The 26,972-nt window shown below is 40.5% G+C and overlaps 2 protein-coding genes and 1 non-coding gene across 4 annotated transcripts; 2 read left to right on the plus strand and 1 right to left on the minus strand.

The window, feature by feature from the left end:
* Positions 1-4,164: 4,164 nt before the first annotated feature.
* Positions 4,165-4,236, minus strand: trnae-cuc (transfer RNA glutamic acid (anticodon CUC)). Its single transcript has one exon. It is a non-coding gene; the product is annotated as a tRNA-Glu (tRNA).
* A 138-nt stretch (positions 4,237-4,374) lies between these two features.
* Positions 4,375-19,455, plus strand: ncoa7b (nuclear receptor coactivator 7b). Of its 2 annotated transcripts, none has more exons than XM_085771491.1 (17): positions 4,375-4,514; positions 5,564-5,783; positions 9,704-9,861; positions 12,156-12,226; positions 12,311-12,418; positions 12,515-12,616; positions 13,171-13,296; positions 13,480-13,664; positions 14,170-14,324; positions 14,445-15,050; positions 15,358-15,529; positions 15,697-15,844; positions 16,027-16,152; positions 16,263-16,415; positions 17,210-17,305; positions 17,399-17,472; positions 17,627-19,455. In XM_085771491.1, the coding sequence occupies exons 2-17, from the start codon at positions 5,746-5,748 to the stop codon at positions 17,760-17,762; spliced, it is 2,454 nt and encodes an 817-aa protein (XP_085627617.1). In that variant the 5' UTR covers positions 4,375-4,514; positions 5,564-5,745; the 3' UTR covers positions 17,763-19,455. The 2 variants fall into 2 exon arrangements, with proteins under 2 accessions (XP_085627617.1, XP_085627618.1); XM_085771492.1 differs by having other exon boundaries at positions 14,203-14,324.
* Positions 19,456-21,465: 2,010 nt separating this feature from the next.
* On the plus strand, positions 21,466-25,907 carry LOC146961789 (adenosine 5'-monophosphoramidase HINT3-like). Its single transcript, XM_085770607.1, has 5 exons — positions 21,466-21,643; positions 21,726-21,843; positions 24,317-24,380; positions 24,584-24,710; positions 25,142-25,907. The coding sequence occupies exons 1-5, from the start codon at positions 21,557-21,559 to the stop codon at positions 25,187-25,189; spliced, it is 444 nt and encodes a 147-aa protein (XP_085626733.1). The 5' UTR covers positions 21,466-21,556; the 3' UTR covers positions 25,190-25,907.
* The last annotated feature ends 1,065 nt before the right edge of the window (positions 25,908-26,972 follow it).

The raw sequence follows: 26,972 nt of genomic DNA on the forward strand, positions 1-26,972 counted from the left end.
CTCGGGTTTCCTACACTGTCTGCCCCTTCCTCGAGGTGTGGCTCCTGACCCGCACTGTCTGGACATTTTACTTTTAAGAGCAAAAACCCCGGCGATGATAACCTTTCTCCTGCTGTTCAGTTCCTGGGTCGAAGGTCACGGCTGCAGCGCCTCAGCTGACTTGGCAGATTGACAGTGGGTGTAGTGGCACTGGATGGGATACAGTATTGGGCTGTTTCAAGCTACATCTCCATCACTTCCATTTCTCTCTCAGTCTTTGTTAACTGCTTGGCGTAAATGGCCAGTTATGTGTGCATGTACCAGGAGTGTGTATACATGTGTGTGTGAGGGGTCATTAACCTCATGGTGGTCTCAGTCAGTCTGAGTAACAGACCACCAAGGAAGCACTGAGTCTCTGTCACTTCCAAACTCTCACAGCTTGTGATGCGTCACAATTAAGTTTTTTAATTCCTGCTGCTACAGCCAACTGCAGACTATCTATCTGAAATGGGTTTTTTATTGGTGAAACTCCATTTGTGTCATTTTTGGGAAATGACTCAGCCTTTTTCTTGTAAAGAGTTGGATAAGAAGATTGATAATGACATGTTATCATGTCTTTACAATAATTTAGAAGGTTTAACCATCAGTGGATTACCATTGTTTTGCATGTAACTAGAAACAGATTAACAGCTCTGTCCAAAGTCAACAAAATTCATCACCATGTCTCTAGATATCAGTACTGGACATGATTTTGAATTTAAATTAAAAACCCAAACCCAAAGAGGACACTTTTTGTGAAGATTTTTTTATTCTTCGATATAGCTAGATATGTAGCTATCGAAACTAGATATCTAGCTAGATCGAAGCTTCCCTAAGTCTTTATAATATGCTAAATGGTTGCTGCAGTAGCTACAGATTTACAGATATGAGAGTGGTATTTTGGTATGACAGCAAGAAAGCGTTGGACCATATTTTAATCTTCAAACTAATTATTTTGAAGACAGTAATGTGTTAATCAGCAGCTAGAAAACATCTGTTAGCAGGTGTGTTAATTGGTCATTCAGCCAAAACTTCATAATGTGCTTAGCTTTTTATGAAATATCTAATTAAGCAAGAGTTAAGAAAGATGTGTCATTCAAGTCGTGTTACCTTCTATACAATTTGCCACAGTTCGTACACCTGTCACCATGACTTTATCTATCTATATATTAGTAAAATAATATACAGGTCTGAACACAATAATGATAATAAAAAACATTTACATTTTACAGGTTATGAATGACACATGGTCAAAACATTGTTTTGTTTTTTTTACTTTCAAATTCCAAACAGCATTAACCCAAATATCATTAACATCGACTGTATGTGATATCTGTGTTTAGTGTCCGTTTCTTCAGCTCAGAGACTATAAATCTGTCAGAGCTGTTGGCTGTTTGTAAGTGGGATCCTCATCAGTTATAGTCATACAGTTATTAGCTTCACTGATACTCTCTGCTTGTCCTAATTAGTTTGTTGCACAACAATCTGTCTGCGTTCTTATGTCTTTACATAAACACACTGATAAACACACACGATGGAAGATTTTTCTGAAATATTGCTGCTTTTTTTTTTCAGGTTTGGTTCATTATAATGAATTACGGCCCCCATATTTCCTATTAATTATCATTTGTGTGACATATCCTTTCTGTGTGTTTAGGTTTTGCAGCTTCTTGCTGCCACAGTGTACTTGAAGTTATCAGCGGTCGTAGTCTAAGCTGGAAGTGTGTGACGTCTGAGTAAAATGATCTTAAATCTCTCCAAGGCCTGAGCTGGGTCAGACCTTTGTGACAACAATAATGATTTGACTTTAAAAAGAGATAGAGGTAAGATAAGACACTGACTTACTGGTGCTTACTTAGCAAAACAAGGCACTGAACAAAAAAAATAAGGAAATCAATTTCAATTGTGGCTGCTTCCACTATTTAAGTGACAATAAAGAGCAACAGAAGATTATGTGGCTTATTATTAAATAGATAATGCACTCTCAGTTGCACACACACAAACATGAAGAAGTCCTGAAAAACGTACCGTATCCTTTCTTTTCTTCCTCTCTTTCTGCTCATCTTCGGCATCATAAATTCCTGTGTGTGTGTGTATAGCTTTGAACTCCCTCGTAGAAGAATAGTAACACAAGAAACAGACACTGTAATGCTACCAAGCTGTTTGTGGCTCTGATGGGACAGTACTGTAAAAATTTTAATATCAGAGGCTGAAATGAGGCCGCCTGTGTTCTGTAGGAGCTTATACGACAGGGAGACACAGTGGGCCTATATGTTTGATGGACTTTTATTATTTTTACTATTATTATACCTCTGTCAGAGATACACATCTTGAAAACATTACTTGGCAAAGAGTCAAAAGTTTACCGAGGATCATCCTTGTTTGGTGGTTAAAATATTATGAAATGTTCAACTCAGTCTGAGATTTCCTTTCTCTGTTCTTTCAAAGCCATTCTTGTGCTTCTAGTAAAAAGAGGGAAGAAATTTGTGGACAACTTGTGCAAAAATACATTAGAAAACAACAGATTGGAGGAAAAGTAAATCAAAAAAAGAGAGACACAAGGCGACATTTTGAGATGTCCTATTTCTGAGTCGCATGGAGGTTTTGATGGTCTTGAAAGGGGGCGATGATACCCAGAACCACGGGGTCCCTGCCAATACAAACCCTGCTCCCAATCAAACCGTGCCCCTCCCACCCCCAAACAATCCTTTGCTTCAAGCTGGGCAGGCAGAGGAGGAGGGGGCTGGAGAGGGGTTGACGAGAGTCTGAACAGGCCGGAGGAGGGACACACCGGCGCCATGGCGATCCCTAAGACAACTTATCTCCTCTCTCACAATGATAGCGCCTGTCAAAATAACTGCCAAGATACATAGACAGCCAGGAACTGGTTAACTCCAGAGTTGTCCAATCAGAGGGCCTCCTACCGGGACCTCTGCGTTTCCCCACCTTAGAGGGCTCCCTGGGACCCAAGTTCCACAAACACTCATTATCTCTGTTTCATTGCTCTCTGTCTGTCTCTAGCAGGTTCAGCTCAAATAGGCCTAAACGTCATTAGAATGAGCAGCGGAAACATCATCACAGTGTATTTACAACCCAATTACATTCAGGTTAGCAACATATGTAGGCTATTTGGTGTGGTTCTGGTGTAAAACTTAAGAAATTCAGAAATTCAAAGAAAAAAAAGAAAAAAGAAAAAACAGCTAAAGATAGGTAGCTGCGTTGTCTGTAGGTCATCCACCTCATCTTGTGTAAAGTTTTGCATTGAGGAGTCTTTTTTCATCCAACAGTGACAGATTTGGATGCTGTTTGTTCTTACTATTGTTCAAACAAATAAAAAGTTCACATTTCTCAATGAAGATGTGCAATAAGTTTGATTTGTGGACAGATTTTTTTAACCTAATACACTGGCCAGACCTGTTTGTTGCAGGGAGGCACCTATAGATCCATGGTTTGTTGTTCTATTCGTGGTGAAACATCGACACCTAGCGGTAGGATAATAGTTCTGCAGTGGGTCAAAGGTGGCAAAGCCAAAGAGTAAATCCGTGCATTATATATTTCACACATAGTCGTTACTAATCCCGTAGATCAGATTTGTGGGAGTAAAAAAAATATTGTTTTTGCTGTAGACCTACTGACGGAAAACTGCATGGTGAATGTATTTAGGCTATAATATAATTTTTGGCCAACAAGTGTTCATTCAACTGAAAAAAAGAGGCAAAAATCTAAATAATCTAAATATTGAAGCAATAAACAATAAAGATAATGTGGATAAAGTAAAAAAAAAAAAAAAAAAAGTAGCCTATGTTTTTGCATTGATTGCAGTTTCCCAATGCGGCACTGTTTAGGTCGCCATGTTTTTGCTAAAAAGTGAAACTAAAAATCGTGGTTACACAATTTTATCAAAACAATACAAAGCATTGATATCTCTCCTACTGTTAATTTCATGCAGTCATTCATGCATTCATTCATCTCCATATAATCAGTCACTTGTATTAATGGTGGGCGTTACTGAGAGAGCCGGCGCACTTGCAAGCAAAATGTTGGAATGTTAATATTTAACCCAGCTGGCATTCGGTCAAATTATGTAATCGCAAGTAAGGTGAAGGTGGAGGATGGATTCTTCATATTTGCGCGACAGAAAAGTAGTTCCCTGACCGGGAATCGAACCCGGGCCGCGGCGGTGAGAGCGCCGAATCCTAACCACTAGACCACCAGGGAAGGTTGCAACACAAATCACAGCATGAGAATTTCAGACTTCATACGACGTCATAGTGGTGCTATGGTAACCATTAGTCGGTCAGCGGCGGTGACCGTTCAACTGTCTAACTACCAGCCGAGCTAACCTGAGCTAACGTTAACTACCAGCATGTTAACGGGGGGTTTAGCGGGCGAACGGCTACAAACAGGCAGGTGTTGAGCGCACATGACAGCAGAGGGCGCAGTGAGGGGAGGTTTCATTTTGATATCAACCTTAGCTGCTTGAGGATGCACGCAAGGTATGTGGGCAAAAAAATCCTTCTCTTACCTGTTTTTTATGTCATATTTAGCGCATTAACGCAGCGTTGCACGTCGCAAACCTGACCCGCGTTTTACACAGGAACAGAGAAACCTTTTTATTTTCAGAGGACCAGCTAAGCGACATGACCGAAGATAAATATCCTCAACATCTTCACCACCAGGTTGCTATTGTCTTGTAAACAAAGCTAGCTAGTACCGTTAGCATCAGCTGTGGTGGTCAAGTCAGATTGGGGAAAAAACTGGACCTTGTTCACTTGTGCTTGTGTTTATCCTCGGACCTGGTTTGGTTGCAGCTCAGGCGGCTTTCACGTTACCAATAGTGGGATATTTATCTGTCGTTGCCGCTGCACCCGGGAGAAAAACGCAGGAAAGCCGTTTTCACTAGTCCGGGGTTCGGGGAGGAAATCCCATTAAGCAAGCAAGCTACTACAACCTGAAGAATGTAGCTAGCGAGGTGGGGTAATGTCGTTTCAAATTTAGCCCCTTCCTCCCTCCCTCCCCCGCTGTGTTTAACCATTTACCTGTTATATAACATTTTCAGGCTACACGTGGATGAACTGCAGTTGCCCAATTTCTGGTTTTTAGGGTGGGACGTGTGTGTCTGTAATCGATTAACCCTGTGGTGTTGCAGTTTGATTATAGTGTAGCCATGGCCGTCTGAATGTTTACATCAACCAGATTTCCCTGTTTTAAATGTCAACTGCGTAAACTGATGCTAATAATAGAGCCACTGATCTGATGAAGCATAATTACATAATTAAACGCATGTTTACTGTGGCAGCATTAACAAGCAGCAGATGTGGTCTTTTCCTCTACAGCGAATAGATGCGTTTTCCTTCCTGTTGGTCAGCCATTGTCAGCAGAGTGGCCTGACATGCTTATTATAGGATGCTTTCATCGCCCTCCACTTAGTGTGATGAGGCTCCAGTCCACCATCAGTTATTGGGCTTTTGCAGTGCAAGTGAGTGTTGTTGAGAGAGGAGGCACCCAGTGAGCGCTAATCCTCTACCTCTTATTTCCTCTGCAGGACAAGAAAGAAGTGTGAGAGCACAGTGTGAGAGGTGATCTTCCCCACAGTTGTCTGTTGGCTTGGACACTTGAGTGGGTGGAAGTGTGTGTCAGCGCGCACCCCTGTGTGCATGTCTTTGTGTAAGGGTGGATGTTTATATGGATGCACTTGACTGCATGCGTATTTAGGACCCTGGCCTGATGGAAAAGAGAGACAGGAAGCCGGGATATTTTGCCAGGTAAGAGACCGTTTGAGTATCATGAATTTGTCTCATTTGTGTTTAATTTAGTTAGTTTTCATGCAGCAGAATTGATGTGTGGCCCTGACATTAAGTATTAAGGTCTAATTTGCTCTTGGTCCGCACTGATGACTAAGCTCATAATCAATAATATAAAAGAAGATAAGATAGGTAAGTGGGAAATTGTTAAAGCAGCAACATTGATAGTACAAAAAACAACTGCAAAAATTAATATCCAAAATCCCAACAAACAAGAATAATTAAAAAATATAAACAGTGGCAAAAAATATTATACATTTATGCCTCTGAAGAATTTGCTGTCTCATGCACTACCCTCTCAAAACACTGAAATATTCAGTAAATCAATTGGACAATAACAGTCTCTGCTAAAACAACAGCTCCAGTTACCAAGTGTCCGATTACCGTTAAGTTTAAAGAATGACAAGCATCAACTTTTAAAATAAATAGACTGTTTTTTACTTAAATAAACTAGCAATGTGATTTATTTGTGTTTGAGGAAGTGTTTTGGTTAAATTGTGATTTCTTTTTTCTTTTTACCACATCGCTTAACCCCATGCGTCACATGCTAGAGTGTAAAGTCCAAAATCTGTTTATGAATGAGCTCCTCTTTGTGCGTTGCGTGTTAGAGGTGACACCATGTGTTTTCCATAGTGATGCATGTTCATTTGTGCCCTGACATTTTTGCTGTCAAGGTGCATTACAGTAACTCATTAGTTTTTCTCATCTTTTTTCTAAAACATGGATGAGCACTGTTAAGTCACCTGTCTTGCCCTGCCTCATATGATCCCCCGTCATGCGTCAGAGTTCTTGCACGAATTGATCCGCCGGGATGATGTTGACTTTAAAATTGGATTTTGGCAGCATTGTGAAACATGATAACAGGAAACATGTGGAAAGAGGCTTGTCACAGCTACGGTGCATAGACTGACAAGAACTCTGCTGGGTTTTGAACAAAGAGCAGCGCTCTCTCTCTGACGTACGCTCAGATGAGATGTCTCATAGAGCTCCACGACTGACTGATTCATGTCAAGTGGCACAGGTTTTTGTTTTAGAAAGCTTAGTGAAAATGAATGTGGATAAAAGGGATTAAATTGTCCGTGTGTGCATGTGTGTAAAAAGTTCGCCTTGATTTATCCTGTCCTTGATGGACTTGTTTGTCTTGTTTTATGCCTTTTTCTAAAAAAAAAAGAACAGACAAGTGAGTTGATTTATGGCTAGGCAGTGACGCAGTGCATATGCTGCATCAAGCTAAAGCTACTGAATACGGACTTAATGGATGTTGTGAGGAAGTGAAGCTTAATGGGCTTCATTATTTCTTATTATGTATTTGGTTACTTGTTCAGGCTGCACTGACAGCCTGGTACAAATCTGCAATTTGTCTGTAGTTTTTCTTCTCCAAGCGATTGACTCGTTGGAAATATTACACAGAGAAATGACTTTGCAATGGCTCCGCAGCCCAGGCACCCTGTAGTTATTAGGTAGGCAGTGTATTAGATTTTAATGGGATTCAGCCTTTGTGTTAGGGATGGTATTTTCCTGCAGAGTGAGCGTGGGAGTGAGCAGCCAAACACCACTGGAGCAAGGTGCAGGGTGACTACATAGACTACTACTGTAAAGATAGCCACGCTGTGCCTGTATGGACAGTGCTAACATGTCAGGAAGGAAAATAAGTCTTATCTGTTCACACAGCTACTGCTCTAGCGTGAAGCCCTCCTGCCACTCGCGCCATATGGTACCGTGCTTTCTGACAAATAGATCGAAGCTCATTGTGGGGCACATATATAGTAAAAGCCAATAAAAAGTGTTAGCCCACCATGAACTTTATTGTGTTTTATTGTTTTACAGCTCAGTACATGTTGTTGGGAGGTTGTGACACAGAACATTAACATGACGGGCTCATGTCAATGTAAAATACATGATTTTAGGTTAAATGTGCTTAAGGTTCATTTTCTGGAAAATATGCCCCCAAAGACAAAGACTCAAAGGGGATACTAAAAGTTACAAGGTACTGATTTGAATATACGGTACACATGAAATTGAGCAAGAATATGACCTAGCTGCACATTTGTCGAGAGCAAGCTCACACACTTGTTGTCAGGTTGTTGCCTTGGGGACTTCCCGGGTCACAGCTTAATGCTTGTTGACAAAACACAAAATGTTTGCTGGACGAAATGTGGGAAACATTGAAACAAAGTAAAGACAAAACAAAACAATGTTCTGTTGGTCTGATGGTGATCAGTACTGTGCTTTGTAACCAAAATACTTGACAATAGATTTGATGTACTGTATGCGAACACATCATGTCAGTGGAAACACACAAATCCAACCTTTTATCACGTTTCGGGATAACTCTGTGCCATGAGAAAGTAGGGATAGAAGAGACACAACAACACAGGAATATCCTCAGTGAAAACCTGCCTGTGTTTATTAGTGTAGTGCAAATTGGGAGAGGATTTATTTTCCAGCAAAACCAAAAAAGGTTTCATGTCTAAAGAAGAGGTGGAGCCAAAAACAACAATATGAATGTCATGCAAATCTGTGGCACACAATTTTAAGTGTTTATGTCCATCATCAGGTTGACAGACATCAAGACCTACAGTGATTTAAGGATTATTGTTGTTAGCTGCTGTCATAAGCAGGTGAAATTAGTTATTTTCTGTCTTAGGTTTGTACTTGGATCTATTTATAGGGCGTTTGTTTTCTGATTCTCTCTTCAGTGTTGTCAAAGTGAAATAATATGTATTTGATTCAAAGTTGTTGTTGTTGTTGTTTTTTTAAAGCACAGTAAAATGTGAAAGTTGTTGACAGACATAGATACCACACTGGGGCAACTCTAAACTCCATAAAAGCACAATTAAGCCAAGGATTGTAAAATTGTTAAAAAAAAAAATAAAAAAAATGGTGTTTTCGACATTGCAACTTGTTATGTGCAGTATTGAGCTTTCTCTGTTTATTATGCTGAGGAAAAAGAGAAGAAGAGTATGATGGCAGGGGGACTCTGTGAGACATCCCCCACAGTGAAACAGACGGCGTTGTCAAGAATGCGTCTGCAGATTCTTTGAGTTCACTACCAGATGTGTGCGGCATGAGTTGAAGTAGGAGAGTGACCCGAGGCTGTGGGAGAGGCCTGAGCTCCATCTGTCTGCAGCCTTATCGACCCACTCTTGCCTCTCCATTAAGCCACTTGAACACTTAAATCGCTTCTCTTTTCACTTTTTCTTTTCCCCTGTCTCTGTCCAGAGCTGTGCAGAGCCACACTACCCCCCACCACTCAGGGTATTGGATAAATCAATGTGGTCTCGACTTTGCTAAACATACTCACACATTCACATCTAAGGTTTCGCTGCATCTCAGTGAGCGTGTATTATGTTACCAGTTTTAATTTGATCAGTTTTCATATGATTACTGATCATGATGGATTTAAAAAAAAAAGGGATTACATGAGAGACAAAAATGTTGCAATTTTGTGAGCGTCAGCTGGAATGATCGTTTTTCAGTTTCACTTTCACAGAAAAATGTTAAATTGATGGAGTTTGATTTTTGTGATTGAAGTGTTGTACCAAACAAAAATGGTCCGTTATGTGTAGAGAATCTGATTTGTCGGCTGTGGCGTCTCTGGAGCGTCACAATGCTTATGGTCCTAACGGTGCAGCACGTTTCACTTTTATTAAGGAAAAAATAAAATCTGCCCTTGTTCCTCTGTACAATAGGCTAATCTGAAGGATGGACATTCAGCTAAATGCTCCATTAGCATTTTATCAACAACAACTACAGCATTAACATGGTTTAACTGAATAAATGTGCACATACTCATACACACTCTATGTTCATCTATATTTTCTTTATGCATCTTAATAAGTGAATGTAAACAAACCCTTCTCCTCCTTGCATCCCATCAGGCTGAAGAGGCGGAGACAGCTGAAGCAGAGCCAATCAGATAAGAATGTGAATGAGCAGAACCCGGCAATCATCTCGTGTTCTGACGTCCCGACCGACAGCAACCCCAACGAGAAGACAGACCTGCAGAGAATAACAGCGAAACAGTCGACGGACTTGGGTAAGACCTGGATCCACCACTCACAACAGAGATTTGCTGCTTGCTTTATTGTAGAATAGAATCACTTGAATAAAAACCACCATGAGCATCTTGGAGGCCGAACTTGGCCTCAGATACACTTACACTTACTTCTGCAGATGCTACACTTCTAGTCTTTGATCTGCTCTTCGTCATTGAGCAGACTTTATTTTTACCACCAATGTTCCACAACACAAACCTGATTCATATTGAAGTGCAACAAATGGCACATCATCGCCGTAATGCAAAAGACTCTTATGAGACTGCTGCAAAGATCACTGGGTAAAACCCATGAGCGTTTGAGTTGCGTCAAACATGTTTGAGTCGTACAGTAGTTAATTATTATGGCAAAGACAGTGAACCTTGGTGAAATGGGTTCATTCAAACAACTGATCATTTTTCTGTCGTGTGTCATTTTTTCCCACTTTCCGATGAGCAGTAGGTTCATTTTCACTGATGATACTGTCAGTGCTGCTTTGTTATGTGAAAAGATTTTCCCTGACTGATAGATGGTACAATGAAAGTGTCCTCTGTGTTGAGAACAATTTGTGGTTTAACGACCATTTGTGGTGAAATGACCTCAGCAGTTGTAAACAGGAAGTTGCATAACCCTTATCATGTGCTGTCGTACAGCAGATGATGACATTATGTCCGCTGTGTTAACAAAGCTTGTGAGATTTAAGAGTCTGTGCCGGTGTTAAATCACAGTGGCCTTAATTTCTGCTTAAAAATCATATACCAGTTAAGAGATAAGCATTTTGTATAAATATAATTCTTAAATGTAAAAAAAAAACAAAAAAAAACCTTTTCAAACAGAGGAGACAATGGGTCTAATAATAATCCAATAAAAGTACATTCAAATTAAGTTAAAAGCCTTAAGTCAGGGGCAGTGCGTGGCGCAGTGGTTAAGGCGGCCGCCCCATGTAGAGGCTAACAGTCCTCAACGCAGGCGTCCCCGTTCGAATCCCGCGTCGGGCAGACCTTTCCTGCATGTCATTCCCCCTCTCTCTGCCTCCCCCTTTCCTGTCTATCTCACTATGTGCTGTCAAATAAAGGCAAAAACGCCAAAGTCATTCATTGTGATTGGCCATTGGAATACTGTCACTGTGAACTAAAGAGAAGATGCTGTGTTTTGGCTTCAGATTAGCCCCAGATGGAATACAGTATTATTGAAAGAACAATATGGCTAAGGATGACATCCAGATTGTAGGAACTACAGCGTCTCCTTTTTTTGATAATGGTAAAATGTATAACAACACACCATAAATGAAGCATTGTGATGCTGCAGAAACTCTCCAGACAACAAACCTTCCACAAGACCCAACAAAAAAACTCATTTTTATATATTTTTCACACAAAAAAATGTATCTTCATTTTTATCTTATTTTTTTATTTTATATCACCTAGTCCTAAATTGAATCTATAAAAACTGCTCAAGCTCATAATAGTTGTTTTCCTGCATTTGTCTCTTGTGTCAGTGACAGTATGAACATGGTGCATTATGCCAGCATGGGTTGTTGGGTTTGTTAGTTGCCGTTAATCATCACCAAACACAGCTGGCTGACAGTGACATGGACTCAAACACGCTACAGGTCATCCAGCTGTGTACATTCTGCACTCTACAGTCTATAGATTATACAACAAGACCACATTGTGCGCAGTGTATTATCATTACAAGTACAACCCCGGTTCAGATTCAGTGAAGAAGTTCCAGTCTTCGCACAGGTGATGGTCGTGGCGTGGTCTTGTCTTCTGATGGTGGGTGCAGTAAAGAGCAGACGGCAGCAGGAGTCTGGCTGTCTTATGCTTAGTCATGGCCTCTGTTTCCATGGAGGAGGCAGCAGCATAATGAGGCAGCAGGGAGTGGTGTACTAATAGCCTCTGTGTTCTTGGCAAGAGAAAAATGCTGACTGTGGACCTTGTCTACTACAAGGGTCAGATTGTGTGTGTGTGTGTGTGAGTGTGTGTGTTTACGATAATGGCTTCAGTGTGTGTGTTTTCAACCATGGATAATGATAAGCACTGGTACTGAATCAAAATGTAGCGACTACATTAAGAGAGGTTATTTAGAGAGTCTTCTGTTGCAGAATTCTGGTCTCGGTGGATGATGCGGAAAGTTAGAATCGCTGCACTGTGATTATGTCTTAGCAACCTAGAAAGTATTATCATTATTATTATTCATGAGTCATTCATCCTTTGAGACTGTTGTCAGTTCAGTGTTGGCTCTCCATCTGCAACATCCCTTTCTTTTTTGTGTGTGTGTGTCTCTCTCTCAGATGATGGCTGTAAAAGTACCAATCAGGCCAAGAGGGAGAAGAGGAGGCCACCAGGGACGGTGGAGTTCATTGTGAGTACACCGACCGCACGCTTTGACGTGTCTCTTGATTGCATCATGCGGCGTTTTCTCAAAGGAGTCGATCTCTTGTCACAGGTGGGACCGAACGACTCCCTCAACAGCATCGCGCTCAAGTTCAACATCACCCCAAACAAACTGGTTCAGCTGAACAAGCTGTTTGCTCGCAGCGTCTACCCCGGTCAGGTGAGAAGGCTAACAGCACCACATCATCACGCTACTTAGCTCTCTTGAATTATTCATGCAAACTCACTGATCATTGGCTGTCGGTCCCCACCACAGAAACTGTTTGTCCCTGATGTGAGCCAGCAAGAAGCAGATGTGAAGTCCCAGTGTTCCTCCGATCCCACCCTCACAAACGGTTTATCTGAGAAACCACTAAATGTAAGTGCAAACCAGTTTCATGGTGCAGTGTGCAGTAGTTTACAGCAGCTGTTAAGGGACACATTTGTTATAAGGCATATCGGCATATATCTTGGAAGGAGTTGCACATTAATTAATTAGATAGGAGTGTATGCAGCGTTTCTATGTGTTTTCAGACTTTGTCTTTGTTCCAACTGTGAGAATCATTGCTTTGATGTTACCAAGAGTTTTCTATTCGCTCATAATTCAAATTCTGCTGCCTGCCATTGTGCATTACAACTTAAATCCGGGGTATGAGTGAGCAGTTTTTAATGTTTAGTGCAAAAGCAGTGGAGGCTGAATTGGTTGCCAGTTTGCAATGGAGGGTAATTTAATCTACCAGCATTTTGGCAGTCAAGTGAAAAAAGTTCAAACTTCAGACATAATGTTATTTAAAAAAGTGAGTAACAAATGTTTGGATTAGAGTCAGAACATTAATGAGGAAGTATGAGAACGCTTTTTCTACCCACAAAATCGAGCTGCACTATAGTACAGCATAACAATAAGGTCTCTGATCTGTTTTTTATGTCCTTCAGGATGGCATTTCAGACTGCAGGTCAGCAAAATCCATCCGGCGTGAACTCTCCCCAAACTCAGAGGACGAGAGCCCGTCAACGGTTAAATTCATCAAAATGAGCTGCAAGTATTTCACTGACGGCATGGTAAGAAGAAAACAAAACTAACTGAAACCCCAACGTGAAATTAATATAAACATTTTCTATGCATTTTACACACTAAACAAAAGATAATTGAAAATGATTCCAACAGGTACCACTCTGATATGTTGGTTGTCTCTGACTGTGAGTCTCTGTTGTCTCCCTCCCTGTGTTAATGTAATGTTTCAGGGAGTGGTGGGAGGTGTGCTGATCGTGACCCCCAACAACATCATGTTCGACCCCCACAAGTCCGACCCCCTGGTGATCGAGCACGGCTGCGAAGAGTACGGCCTCATCTGCCCCATGGAGGAGGTCGTCTCCGTCGCGCTGTACGATGACGTGTCACGCATGAAGCTCAAAGACGCCCTGCCATCGTAAGAGCTCCCAACCGCCTCTCTCTCCTCATTTCCCTCTTTTGTAACCGTTCCTGTTCCAGTCCTCGGCTCTTATTCCTCCTTTCCTGTTCCTCCGTCCGGTTTCTGTTATTCTTACTCTCGTCAGCAATTTTATTGCTTGTACCAAACCTTTCACTTTTGTGAACTTTTCATATTATTTATCTCACCTCTGTCTTAATTTGTCTTTTTTATGAAGCACCTTTGTTTCCACTGGTTCTTATCTAAATAGATCCAAGTGAAAAATCATTCTGTCAGACTCCACTTTTAGTTTGTAATTTTTAAACTTACATTTTTAATTTGTTCTTCGTTATTTATTCTCAGTTAAATAGTTTGCTGTTTTACATCACATTTGTTCTTTTGGTTTTTTAAGTTGTTTGTCATTTGGTCATTTTTAATTTCTGTTGCACCTTTTTTTTGTTTTTCCCCCCTTTCATTTTCATCCTTGTTTGTGGTGCGGTATGTGTGGTGCACGGTGACCCCACAGAGACCTACCCCAGGATCTGTGTCCTGTGTACAGGCCTGGTGAATGGGAGCAGCTCCCATCAGAGCGGGACCTAAACCCCTTCAGCCGCTACGAAGCTCTGGATCCAAAGCGACCGATCATCTTGGACGACATTGAATCAACCCTCTCTGAAACTGGTAAGATCGTGTCGTCATTCATTGCTGGCATTGGTGATCCGCTTCCCTGAATGGTGGTTACTTTTGTTTACACCTTTGATCTTGCATAGAGCTTGACATATACGGTATCTTCAATAACAGGAAGTACAGAGGGAGAGCAGACAGAGAAGTCTCCATCAGATGAAGGATTCACAGAGTTGGAGCCTACTGTCAATGGGAGCACTGAAGAAGCAGAGGGAACGACCTCCAGAACATCCAGCACTATCAGCAGGGACCGACAGGAACTCCCAGTAATAAGCTGCCCAGGTCGGGGAGACTCCCAGTACAAGTCGATGCTTGATCACACTAAAGGGAAGCTGGATGATGAGGAGGATGAAGGTGTAGCACAGAACAGCTCCATCGAGGACGGAGAGTCGATACAATCCTCCTCAGAGACTGAAAAACCGGGCGGGACCCATGTGAAATCTGCAAGCCAAGATGTAACCGAAACCAAAGATATCAAACCTAAAGGGACCGAAGAGCTGCTAAACGGTGGAGATGATCAGATAATCATCGCACCAGTCGACCAAAACAGGAAGTCGAGTCTGACTGAGGCTGCAGAGGTTCATGGGAAGTCCAGTCCGAAGAGACAAAGCCCAGAGAGACGGGTAGACGAGGACGACCTCAGTGAGGAGGAGAGGCGGAAGAAAAACTATGAAGCAGAAGTGAAGTCATGGCTGATGGAGAGGATGCAGGCTCCAATAGAAGGTAGACAATGTAGAAGGATATTTACCATTTTATTGTCTTTTTAAAAATAATTTTATTATTAATTTTTCTGTCACGGTGTAACATTAAAATAAAGGAGGAAAAATCCTCTAAATCACAGTTGATGTCCTAAACATATCAGATGTTGGTGACACCTGGTGGTGGCACTGTGGCAAGGCAGCAAAGCACACTCCAAACCAATCTGGGATATCTGGGTACTTTTAGGAGATATAATCAGTCAGTGAGACATTAAACTAACCAATTTTTTGTTTTTCTGTCTTTTTGTTTTTTGGTTCCCCATTCTGTACAGACATGCTTTTTTCATCAGAGGAGAAGAGTAAAAACCCCCCAATGTTCCTCTGCTTCAAAGTGGGAAAGCCAATGAGGAAGTCCTTTGCTATGGGGATGACCTCTAGTCCTGCTCACTCGTTCGGGGGACGCGGGAAGCAGCCAGAGTACTGGTTCGCTGTGCCACAAGAAAGGTGAGACGATGATCATGTTATATGTAAATAAATTCAATTAGAATATTTCATTGGAATCCAGCAATGAAGAAAAAAAAAAGTACAAAACAACATTCATAACTTTCTGTGGCATCACAGAGGAATCTGGTGGTGTTTTAACCTCCTCTTTTTCACTATGTGTGTTCCAGGGTGGACCATCTGTATGCCTTTTTTGTGCAGTGGTCTCCCGACGTGTACGGGAAGGAGGCCCGAGAGCAGGGCTTTGTTGTGGTGGAGAAAGACGAGCTGGACATGATCGATAACTTCTTCAGTGACCCTGCATCTTGCAGCTGGGAGGTGAGCTGGGGGAAAACAATCCGTCTACATGCTGTTGGGTTTGACCTAAAACCTTCACTTTTTATATTTTATTTTCAAATCAGCTTTGTTAATGACCAACGTCCTGCTTAGCATCGATAATACGAACTTTTTGTGATTGTGTTCTCTCAAATATTGACTTATAATCATGTTTTTGCTCCTAGATCATTACCATTGATGAGGCTAAGCGCAGGCAGAGTTTTGGCAGCTGTGATGGAGACTTGTCTGCAGATGCACTGCCCATACTCAGTGACACCAGTGATCTGCTTCAGGATACACACATTGAGAAGGTAATTGAATAAACCCACTTATTGATGAGGAGATTAATAAAATCTGAGGAGGAAATATGGCACATACTCAGCAGTACACCCCATAATGTGATAATCTGTTTGTTCTCCAGCTTGCCTGTCGCCTGCCAGCCCGCGTGCAGGGTTACCCCTGGAGACTGGCCTACAGCACTGAGAGAAACGGGACCAGTCTCAAGACTCTGTACAGAAACCTGGCAGATGTGGACAGTCCTGTTCTGCTCGTCATCAAAGACATGGATAACCAGGTTAGATACTGTCCATGTGGACATTTACTGTATATAAATGATCAGGGAATCAGTGGCTGATGATAATAGAGCACGTAAAACAGCTGTCAAATGTAATGGCCACTTATTATCAGTAGATGGCATTCATGGCCTTTCCCACTGATGTCATCTCTGCAATGAGTTAATGTTATGCAGAATATTATGCAAAATAGTATTTTACATTATGGAGAAACACATTTTTTTGTCAAGTATGTTTTATTTTTGGAGCACATTTTAAAAACAACAATTGTTGACCAAAGTGCTTTACAAGAAAAACATTTAAGCACAAAAAACATGGATCAATATTCAAGCAAAACAGGAGAATATAAGGAGGATGATGGAGTGTTTTCATAATGCTGATTCATGTGTTATGGCAAAGAGATGGATTTTTAAGCCAGGTTTTGAATATATCGATGGAGAGTGATGATCTAACTGTATGTGGCAAACTATTCCACAAGATTGGACCAGCAACGTCTTGTGATTTGAGCAAAAATATACACATTGTTTTTATTTGAAATTAAAACCTGGTAAAATGTGAATAGTAGATTAGTAAATTTTGTAGATTTTATATTTCCTATATTACGAGGATTTTGATTTAATTTGATTGAAGTCACACAGTGTTAACATGTCTGTCAGGAGATGGATGATAAATTAATGATAAATGAAGTCACATCCTCCATGAGCAAGACATTGTGGTTTCTTCAGTTATGCCATTTCTGACTTATCCAACACACGCTTAGGGAAAAATCTTAAATTATTCTCTACTGTTATCACAGATATTTGGGGCATTCTCGACACATCCCTTCAGAGTGAGTGAACACTGCTACGGCACAGGAGAGACGTTCCTCTACAGCTTCTGTCCTGAAATCAAGGTGTGCACCAAGTTGGTTAAAAAACTCATTTTGGTTCGGTTTGTGTTCGTTTTGATCAGTAAAATTCAGACATGATTTGCTCTTCATTTTCAGGTGTACCGATGGACAGGGGAGAATTCTTACTTTGTGAAAGGCAACATTGATTCTCTGCAGATGGGAGGAGGAGGGTAAGATATGTAACTATAGCTCATCAAATGTAGGTTTTGAGGCGGAGAACAATTTTATCTCATGAATCAACACTCTTTTCTCACATTGTCATCAACTGATATACACCTTTTGGATAACATCTTCCCTCCTGTGTGCCTGCCCTCTGCTCTGCAGTGGTCAGCTGGGTCTGTGGCTGGATGCCGAGCTGTACCGAGGCACCACCACCAAGTGCGCTACCTTCAACAACCAACCGCTCTCCGCCCAGCAAGACTTCAGCATCCACAGTCTTGAGGTCTGGACCTTCGAGTAGCTTCACCTCGCTCTATACTAGCTACTTCAACATTCACGCTCTGCTCCACGACCCCCAGAACCTTAAAATCCCCCCCAAGTCTATTACGCACCACTTGGAGGCAAACCTAGCTACCCCACAATGACACTAAACGCTCTGTGAGAGAGGGCAGAACGCAGCACTTGTGGAGTTTTTCAGTTTTGGCTGAAAAACAGAGCGAAAATGTCTGTTTTGACGTGGGTTTGACCCGGAGGTAGGCTGGCCAGATTATGTCTGCGTCACCCTTCCTTCAAAGGTGGAAGTGTGTGAAAACGCTGTCGCTCTCAGTTCATTGGCTGCCTTAGACATGTGACAACAGCCCCAGCTTTCCCAGCATGCAGAGACTGCTTTACCACCACAAGCTTATGAGGAGAGAGTTATGACAAAGGCTGCTGATGAGGGAAATCCCTAAAGAGCTGATTTTAAATGTGTATGGAAGAATAAGAAGTCCCATAATACTGTAGATTTGTGCAGAATTAATGGTTGATGTAATTTGTATGTGTGGGAATGTACAGGGTGATGTACCGAAGATATTTGGACGGCATATCTTTTTTTTACACTATGAACTTTAAACCTGAAGGAACGAAGGAAATTTCAGGAAGGGTTTTAGATCCTATATCATTATATTACTTTAAAAGTGGGAAATGTACTAATTGTTTACAATGGAAGTGCTGCACTTCTTCCGATAGCCCTCTTGTCCCTTTTTTATTTTGAAGTTTAGAGCCGAATGAGAATGTCTCATCGCATTTCCTCATGATTTCTTAAGATGTTTTCGTTCCCCGTACAATCCGAAACAAGTGACAGAGCCAGGAAACGTTTTGCAATGACCAAAATATGTTCTTTTTCATTTCATATTTGTTGCGAGCTTGTCATGTTTTATAGAATGTTTTAGATTTTTTTTTATTTTTTACATTTTATTTTTGCATTCTGTTTTTATAAATACTGTTTTTTTTAATGGTTCTACTTTTATAAAAAATGTAGTGCATAATATTTCTGTTTCAAGATTGGACCCAACAAGCACTAGAAATGAGCAAATGACTATTGTCAGTATTGAATCCATTTCACACTGACCAATTTTATCTCTTCAGTTTTCATTTGTGGTCATTTATGAGAGAGTTACGGCCAGTAGAACTTTAACATGATGTCACTTTGCACTACGGGAATAATTAACAGTCCATGCTGTGTTGTGGCCCGATGTAATTAAGCATTTCTTCAATGTAAAATTTGTTACTGAATGTTATGTAATCACCACTACAGCATCAAAGCTGCCTGTCCAACTGCAGGTCAGCATCTGCTTTAACCTAAAAATGGGTGGAAAAGGGAAAATGTGTTTTGCACTCTGATATACCACTAACTAAAAATTCAAATCTACTAACATGGAAATGTTCATTTATCTCCAGTGTATCTGACACAGGCTTGTAGTGCATGAATATGCAATACTACAAATGTCCGACACCGTTGTTATATCTGCCATACTCTTCACTAATGCCAGTTATTGCTTCATGTGAAAATGACTCTCTTGTCTGTAGCTGTTCAGTGTTGTTACTGTGAATGTTCCCTAAGTATTATTTCTTGTGAATCCAAAACTGCTGTGTTCTGTGATATCACTAAGGATCTATTTATTGTGTTGTTATTGCAACCACATTTAAACTTAAATAAATGTTAAATATACACACACTGAAATGAAATTGCATTGTCTTGTTTGTCTAGATTTTATTTTTCACATGTGCATTTACAATTCTGTTACTCAGTGGGACTTAATAGAATATATACAGTATATATATATTTATCTTCCCATCCCAGGACTTCAAGAGTTTGTTAAACCTGCTCAGACCATACCATACGATTTTTTATGACAAATGTGAAAGACATAAATCCTGTCTTACCCACTTTATTTGGTATTTAGAGCATTTACAAACACTAAAAAAAAAAGTGGGTGTGGGGGTGGGGTAATCTACCGGGAAACTACGAAAGCACGTAACTCCTCGTGGCTCCTGTCAGAACAGCTCCCATTCGCCCACCAATGCGGAAGTGGGCGTGTTTCCATGGTGTTGTGGCCGTGGTTGTGACCGGTGGGTGGGTGGCAGGAAATAAACAAGCGGCCGGTAAAGTATGTAAAAGTGAGACAGAAACCCGTCGTGTTACTTACTATGGGAAACATGGCCATATGCAATCCAGACGTCAGTGAAGAAATAGTTGAAGACTGTATTTTCTTTTCTTACAGATGTTTGCTACATAACACTGCTATTCATAGCTACTCTTACCAACATTACAACTAATACACAGGTGGCAGAAGTCATGCTGCCCATCAGTACAGGTTGGATTTCTGTCCAACCACATCTTCACAGATAAATAACAAGTCATGTATCCAACAGTTGAAAGGATGGCTAAAATGGGGAGAGCCGTACTACATGAACAAGGAATCACTGATATGACCGATATAAGGTAGGCAGAGAAAATGACAAAATATATGTTCAGCCGGTCAGTGTGCTGCTGATCATAGTTTAGATTTGTGTTTTCCTCCACAGGCTGGGGTTTCACAAACCTCCCTACATTTCCGTAGACCACCTCCACCTCCACGTGCTCGCCCCCAGCAGCCAAATCTCAGACTACATGCTTTATAAATTCCTCCCAGGGACTGAGAGTTTTATCTCTGTGAGTGCTTGGGGTCAAATTTTCCAAATACATAGATGATGAAATGACTTGAGTGTGCATCTTCCTTTTATCTTGTCAGTCTCTATGTCTTGTTTAAATACATGTATTTTCTGTTGCAGGAGGAACGTCTACAGAAAAAGTTAAAAGGGACAGTAAAACATAATGCTCTACAAGACGAGTGATTTTAAAATCTGACTGACTGTGGTTTCTGTGAGCCAGCCGGTGCCAAACTGGACTTTGGTTTATAATCAGACGAGTTGCTGAAATGGAAACAGTGATAATGAAAGACAGGAAATCAGGAAATTGAGTGTGCAAAGGACACAATGAAGGAGAGACTTTTATTATTTTTAAAATGTCACTGCAGAGAAATGACTACACGCTACATGAAGAGTGCTGACCATTGATGATCATGATTATCAATATGTGATTGGGATGTGCTGAATTTTAAAATTTTTAATGTTATTAACTTAAAATGTATATATTTTTTACTCTTTGCCTCCGTTGTTCTTTTTTTTAAAACACACGTTAGAATATGTACAATGCATGCATAAAAATAAACTAAAACAATAAAGAAATTATAATAAGTATTGGTACATCACTCCTCCAAGACAAAGCAATTTCAGGGTGAGTAATAATCATCTCAAGGCCCTTATCATGTCACTTTATGTTGTTCTTATTACCATGCAGATCTTGGAGTATATTTAGAGGTTAAGAGTTTTATCACTATTGGATGTTACAAGAAAATTAGTGTAAGTGTGTGGAATTATGATATTATGATTATGTGCAAATCTACTTTTTCAGTCAGTACTACTATACTTCACTTTTATTCTGTATTGCCATTGTTATAAATACCACAATATAACGAGATGACATAGAGAAACAGTGGGGGGGAAAACCCATCCTAGGCTACTTCTACATTTCAACAGCCTGTTGACAGCCGTTTGAAACTTGAATTAACCAGGTTTCCGTGAATGCAGCAGCAGATCGACTCGATTCGCTCTGTTTCTTGCTGGTTGTCCTGTCTCCTGCTCCACAGTCACGCCCATGTGTTACTGTCTGTTGTGTGTGAACAACACAACTTCTGAGTATCGGGTTTACAATCCGATTGTAAGGGCAGTGTGATGGAGTCTCAGGACGCCTCTGGGAGCGAAGACTGTCCTTTCTGCCAAATAGCAAACAGCCAGACTGACACTGAGATCCTGCTGAGTGTAAGTAGCCTACTCCGCCCCACTCACTGACAAAACAACTACCGCAGCAGGAATTTCCCGACCGTCCTCCTCTGTCTCTAAGGACGACGAGCTGGTTTGTTTTCGCGACGTGAAGCCCGGAGCCACTCATCACTACCTCATCATCTCCAGGAAGCACATAGACAACTGTAAAAGTCTGCAGGGGGGCGACGTCCCACTGGGTGAGCGAGTACAAGTAGCCTACTATTGGTCAGGGCCGTTGCTAGGAATTCTGGGCCCCCTGAAAGAATACTAAAGTGGGCCCCTTCCCCCTGACTTTTACACTTTTTTTCTTAGACTATGTATGTATTATCATTTTTTATTTAGCCTACTTTGTTTTGATGCTAATGCAGCATTACTATGAGTACTAGTCAGGGTCTTATGCAGAATAATTCAGTCATACAAAGATTAGACTACTGGGTTTTTTTTGTGGGCCCTACTGGGCGCTGGGCCCCTAGAATTATCATCACCTTTCTCCCCTATACAACGGCCCTGCTATAGTGGGGCAGATAAGCAAAATAATTGTGCGTTTTAGTGACTAAAGCATGAAACTTTCAGCATTTCATCTACATACCCCAAGGTTTAATTTCAGACGTGGAACCACTTTGGTGGCTGACCTTTAGGGGTCTTTAGGGGTCTTTTTCCACATTATTCCCCATTGGAAACCTATGAAAATCTGGGAAGTAAATCATTACCAATAAATTTCTTCACCATTGTGTTTAGGAAGGTGTGTAATATCATGTAATAAAATGTTGAAATTCAATTCCAGTGGGAAACCCCCTAAAAAACTACTCAAAGTTGGGGTACCTGTGCAGATTTTGCGAAAATTCCAAAATGTTAAATTTGGCCTTAAGTAACTTGTGAGGGGTCAAACTAGAGGTTTTTCATGATTCTGAGTTGACCGCAAACATTAGTTTTTCAGCCAAAACACTCCTTGGTGGAAAAAAATAGCCACACCCACTTTTCCTGCTCATCGGAACCCCCACTACCACCAATAGAATGTATTACAGAGAAGCCATTCCTTAGCATGGCAGAGGTTGTGTTACATAATACTACTAAATACTCAATAATATAACTTATATTCTGTAGCCTTTTTTCTTGTACAACGTTATACAGACGATGAATATAAGTTATATTATTGAGTATTTAGTAGTATTATGTAAAACAACCTCTGCCATGCTAAGGAATGGCTTCTCTGTAATACATTCTATTGGTGGTAGTGGGGGTTCCGATGAGCAGGAAAAGTGGGTGTGGCTGTTTTTTTCCACCAAGGAGTGTTTTGGCTGAAAAACTAATGTTTGCGATCAACTCAGAATCATGAAAAACCTCTAGTTTGACCCATAGACTGTAAAAAGAATGGACGTAGCGTCCGTGACGTCACCCATTGGTTTTGGGGAGTCGTTTTTGTGACTCAAATATGGCGGCCTGAACAGCGCCATGTTGGATTGGCCGGCCGAGAACCCGCCCACTGGCCTCGAAGCAGCCTGTCCACGGAGCTGCTCGGACCTGTCACTCAACGTTTCCGCGCCCTGATTGGCCAGAATTTTAACCTAATAACAGTAAAACTATAGAGTTAAAAAAAAATTCACCCCCCTCAGAGTGTGTGCGGGGGTAGAAACTATCGATTGAGACGAAAAAACGTTCTGACACCAGGCTTTTAACATGTTTACTGAGGATGTAAAGTCGGCGATTTTAACATGGGGGTCTATGGAGAATGCTGCTTTCTGACACCAGCCCCCAGAGGAATCCGAGGGGATTGCAGTTTTTTGAACGCGGAAGTGAGCTTCACTTCTCAGACCGACAACTGCCCCCTTGGTTTGACCCCTCACAAGATATTTAAGGCCAAATTTAACATCACGGAATTTTCGCAAAATCTGCACGGGTACCCCAACTTTGAGTAGTTTTTTAGGGGGTTTCCCACTGGAGTTGAATTTCAACATTTTATTACATGATATTACACACCTTCCTAAACACAATGGTGAAGAAATTTATTGGTAATGATTTACTTCCCAGATTTTCATAGGTTTCCAATGGGGAATAATGTGGAAAAAGACCCCTAAAGACCCCTAAAGGTCAGCCACCAAAGTGGTTCCATGTCTGAAATTAAACCTTGGGGTATGTAGATGAAATGCTGAAAGTTTCATGCTTTAGTCACTAAAACGCACAATTCCTTCCATATATGAGCTTATCTGCCCCACTACTATTGGTTTATCAATGGAGGCTGGGTCGGCAGGGTTTCATTGATTACAGTAAACTGTGAGATGTCACCTCATTGGCAAATACCAAGACAGTTAAGTCCTGTCTAAACTAGAAACTGGCTTGGGAGTTTTGATGTTAAATGAAGAACAATCAGAGACCCTCCAGATTTTTGTGCTTGCACCCATGGGGCTTTTATCTTAGTTCATGCAAGCCATGAGCGTCACGTGATTACATATAGCTACTCATTGTATCTAAAATGATATGATCATCATTTCCTTAAGTTCTGAGACTGTATTTCCTCCATTGATTTTTAAAGTCCTTAGGCTACTGATAGACAAAGGTCTTATCTGCAAGACTATGAGCTGCTGAGTAATGTAATCATTAATGCTGTGTCCTCCTCTTATGAGTCATTTCAGCTAAATGAATGAGCCATATCCATTTTTCTTTTGTTGATAGTGGAACGCATGGAAAAAATGGGAAGGAGTGTACTGGAGAAGAATAAAGTCAATGATGATGTCCGGTAAACCAATCCCCAGTGCTGAGATCAGCACATACCTTTTAAATGAATTAGGCTACTTTGCTTCACATATTTTATTGATTTTTTCCCCCAATTATTCAGTTTTTAATAATGTTGTTTGAATATTGGTAGTGATTTCAGCAATGGTATAATTTGTTATTTACTGCTTTTTACAAGAAAAAAAATTCTTTGTTACATCTCTGCAGCATGGGGTTTCATGTGCCTCCATTCTCCTCTGTTCCCCACCTCCACCTCCACGCTCTGGCTCCAGCCAGTAAGATGAACCTGAAGTCACAGCTTCGCTACGGGCCACAGAGCCACTGGTTCATCACAGTGAGTCTCATCTGAACAATTATTCACGTTTTGTAGCAGCTTAAAAGAACTGAGTAGGTAATTATTTCAGGTAAAAATGTGACATTATTTAGTGACATTAGCAGTTTCACTAATCACTAAGATATAATTATAAACATCTTTCTGTTTATGTGTTAAGGTCATTTTAAAATAACAAATTCTAATTTAAGTTTTTTCTTTATGTACCTTTTTGTTATACTCCATATTATTATTACTTAATAGTTACTTTGTTTCTTTCTTTTGGTATTTAATTGTGGCAGTGCACCCCAAGCTCTGATGAGCCATGATCTGTTCCTTGTTGTGCCTTGTTGGTCTGTTGTTGTTGTTCAGTATAAATCTGATTACAAATAACTTGTAATAATGAACCACAATGTTGTGAATGCTGCGTAAGCTCCCTTTCTGCTTTGTTGTAGGTAGAGAAAGTGCTTTCTCAACTAAGGACTCGTGGCAAGGTCAAATGAAAAGTCTCCAGAAAAGTATCCAAAGGTGCAACAATCCTGTTTGATGTCAGCTCATTTCTTGTGATTCTGTCTCTGTCCATCCATCCATTCGTCCATGAATTATCCATACCGCTTATCCTGTGCAGGGTCATGGAGCGGCTGCAGCCTATCTCAGCTGACATAGGGTGACATGTCGCCATGCTATCACAGTATTGACTGATAGAGACAAACAAACTCGCACACTCACACTCGCACCCATGGGCAAGTGCAATTTAACATCAGTTATCCACCTGAGTTGACATTGTTGTATGAATCAGTTGAAATGATTTACTGTATTTCTCCATGGTGTTTCAGTTGGGTGGAAGCTATAAAAGTTCCACTTATGACGAATAATGTTTTTTAATATGCAACCTGTCTTTGAAATGTTATTTTGTGTAACTACAACATCAATTACAGGAGAGTAACATCTTTTAGAATATTTATTTTGTATTTAAATACAAAGCTTGAAGGCTGATTTGAACACTGATGATTGATATCTATGTACAGTTGGATATAATTTATAAATCACATGTAAGAAGTTTCTGTTTCTGCATGTACAAACTTGTGCACACACAGATATGATTTTTATGTCTATATGAACTTTGTTCATAACGTTGTAACACAAAAGGAGTTGCAACGTTTTTTTTATATTAAAATAATATATATGTAATCTTGATAATAGATCTTGAGAATTTCAAATAAATGGTTAACAGATCCTAATGTGCATTTTGTTCCCCTGCCAGCAATCTATATCTGATTAACACTGTCTAACCCTAACTTCCTCCATTGTATTGACTAAGCCAAACTCCTGTCAACAGTCAGATCAACAAATCATGAATATGCTTGTTAACAATTTGATGTATATTCCTTGGTCACCAATAATACAACCATCCACTCAAGATGCTTTACCAGTCACACTTTTCATAACATTAGTTCTCACTATTTGCCACTTGAGGTCACTAGTGTAACTTGTTAGTCGTTTTTGTTTGCAGAAGGGGCAAGATAGGGTCCACGTGCATCACAGGGGCCTCACAAGGTAACTTTAAACCTTTATGTCTTTAGTCATAAAATAAAAAACATCAAAAACATATTGCTAGCAGGCCTTAGATCTACTCTATTTGCCACAGTCTTTGGTGGTAACCTGCTGTTCTGAGGGAGTACCATGCACATCCTCACATTTTGCTATTGTTGCTACACCATTAAGAGCATTATATTATACAGGTGGTGAGTGTACTGAACACATGGAGCGGCTGTTTTTTTCTTCTTCTTCAGACATGATGTGCATGTTGAAGAAAAACACAAAAGTTCCATATGTTTGAGCAAAAAACCTTTATAACACCTGCAAACTTTCTTCACTAATTTTTAAGGCCTAGATTTTGGTTGGATGTTATTCTTAATTTAATGTGCTCCGTGTAGTAATAAGTAAGTAAATGAATAAATATAAATTTACATTATTTCATTTTTGATATTACCTTGCAAACATGTTGAGAAACTGAAAAGAAAAAAGCTTCACCAAGCGATATGTCATCATGAACTTGTTGAAACGATGAAAAAAAGAGTGTAAAAAAATGACATCTGTTATTAATAGCTCGTGTGAAGAGTCTAGACGCTGTCATGCAGGATTCATAGCAAATGACATCATCTCATAATAACCATGTTCTCAAACTCAACCCCAAAGCTCAAATGTGTTTATCTGTTTCCAATCATGGATTCAGTGATGAACTCCAACGCACCGGCAATTGTACTTTAAATCTAATTTATCTCT

The sequence above is a fragment of the Trachurus japonicus genome, chromosome 24 (assembly GCF_045865225.1).
Source record: "Trachurus japonicus isolate A0001 chromosome 24, Traja_1.0".
NCBI classification, from domain to species: Eukaryota; Metazoa; Chordata; class Actinopteri; order Carangiformes; family Carangidae; genus Trachurus; species Trachurus japonicus.

What these genes read in the sequence shown, in the direction of transcription:
- LOC146961789 (XM_085770607.1), top strand. Translation starts at nt 21,557, where the DNA reads ATGGAGTCTCAGGACGCCTCTGGGAGCGAAGACTGTCCTTTCTGCCAA. An exon ending in ACACTGAGATCCTGCTGAGT is followed by an intron (nt 21,644 to 21,725) that starts GTAAGTAGCCTA and finishes TCTGTCTCTAAG; the next exon opens with GACGACGAGCTGGTTTGTTT. An exon ending in GGGGGGCGACGTCCCACTGG is followed by an intron (nt 21,844 to 24,316) that starts GTGAGCGAGTAC and finishes TTTTGTTGATAG; the next exon opens with TGGAACGCATGGAAAAAATG.
- ncoa7b (XM_085771491.1), top strand. Translation starts at nt 5,746, where the DNA reads ATGGAAAAGAGAGACAGGAAGCCGGGATATTTTGCCAG. An exon ending in GCAGCGTCTACCCCGGTCAG is followed by an intron (nt 12,419 to 12,514) that starts GTGAGAAGGCTA and finishes TCCCCACCACAG; the next exon opens with AAACTGTTTGTCCCTGATGT. An exon ending in CTGCAGATGGGAGGAGGAGG is followed by an intron (nt 17,473 to 17,626) that starts GTAAGATATGTA and finishes TCTGCTCTGCAG; the next exon opens with TGGTCAGCTGGGTCTGTGGC.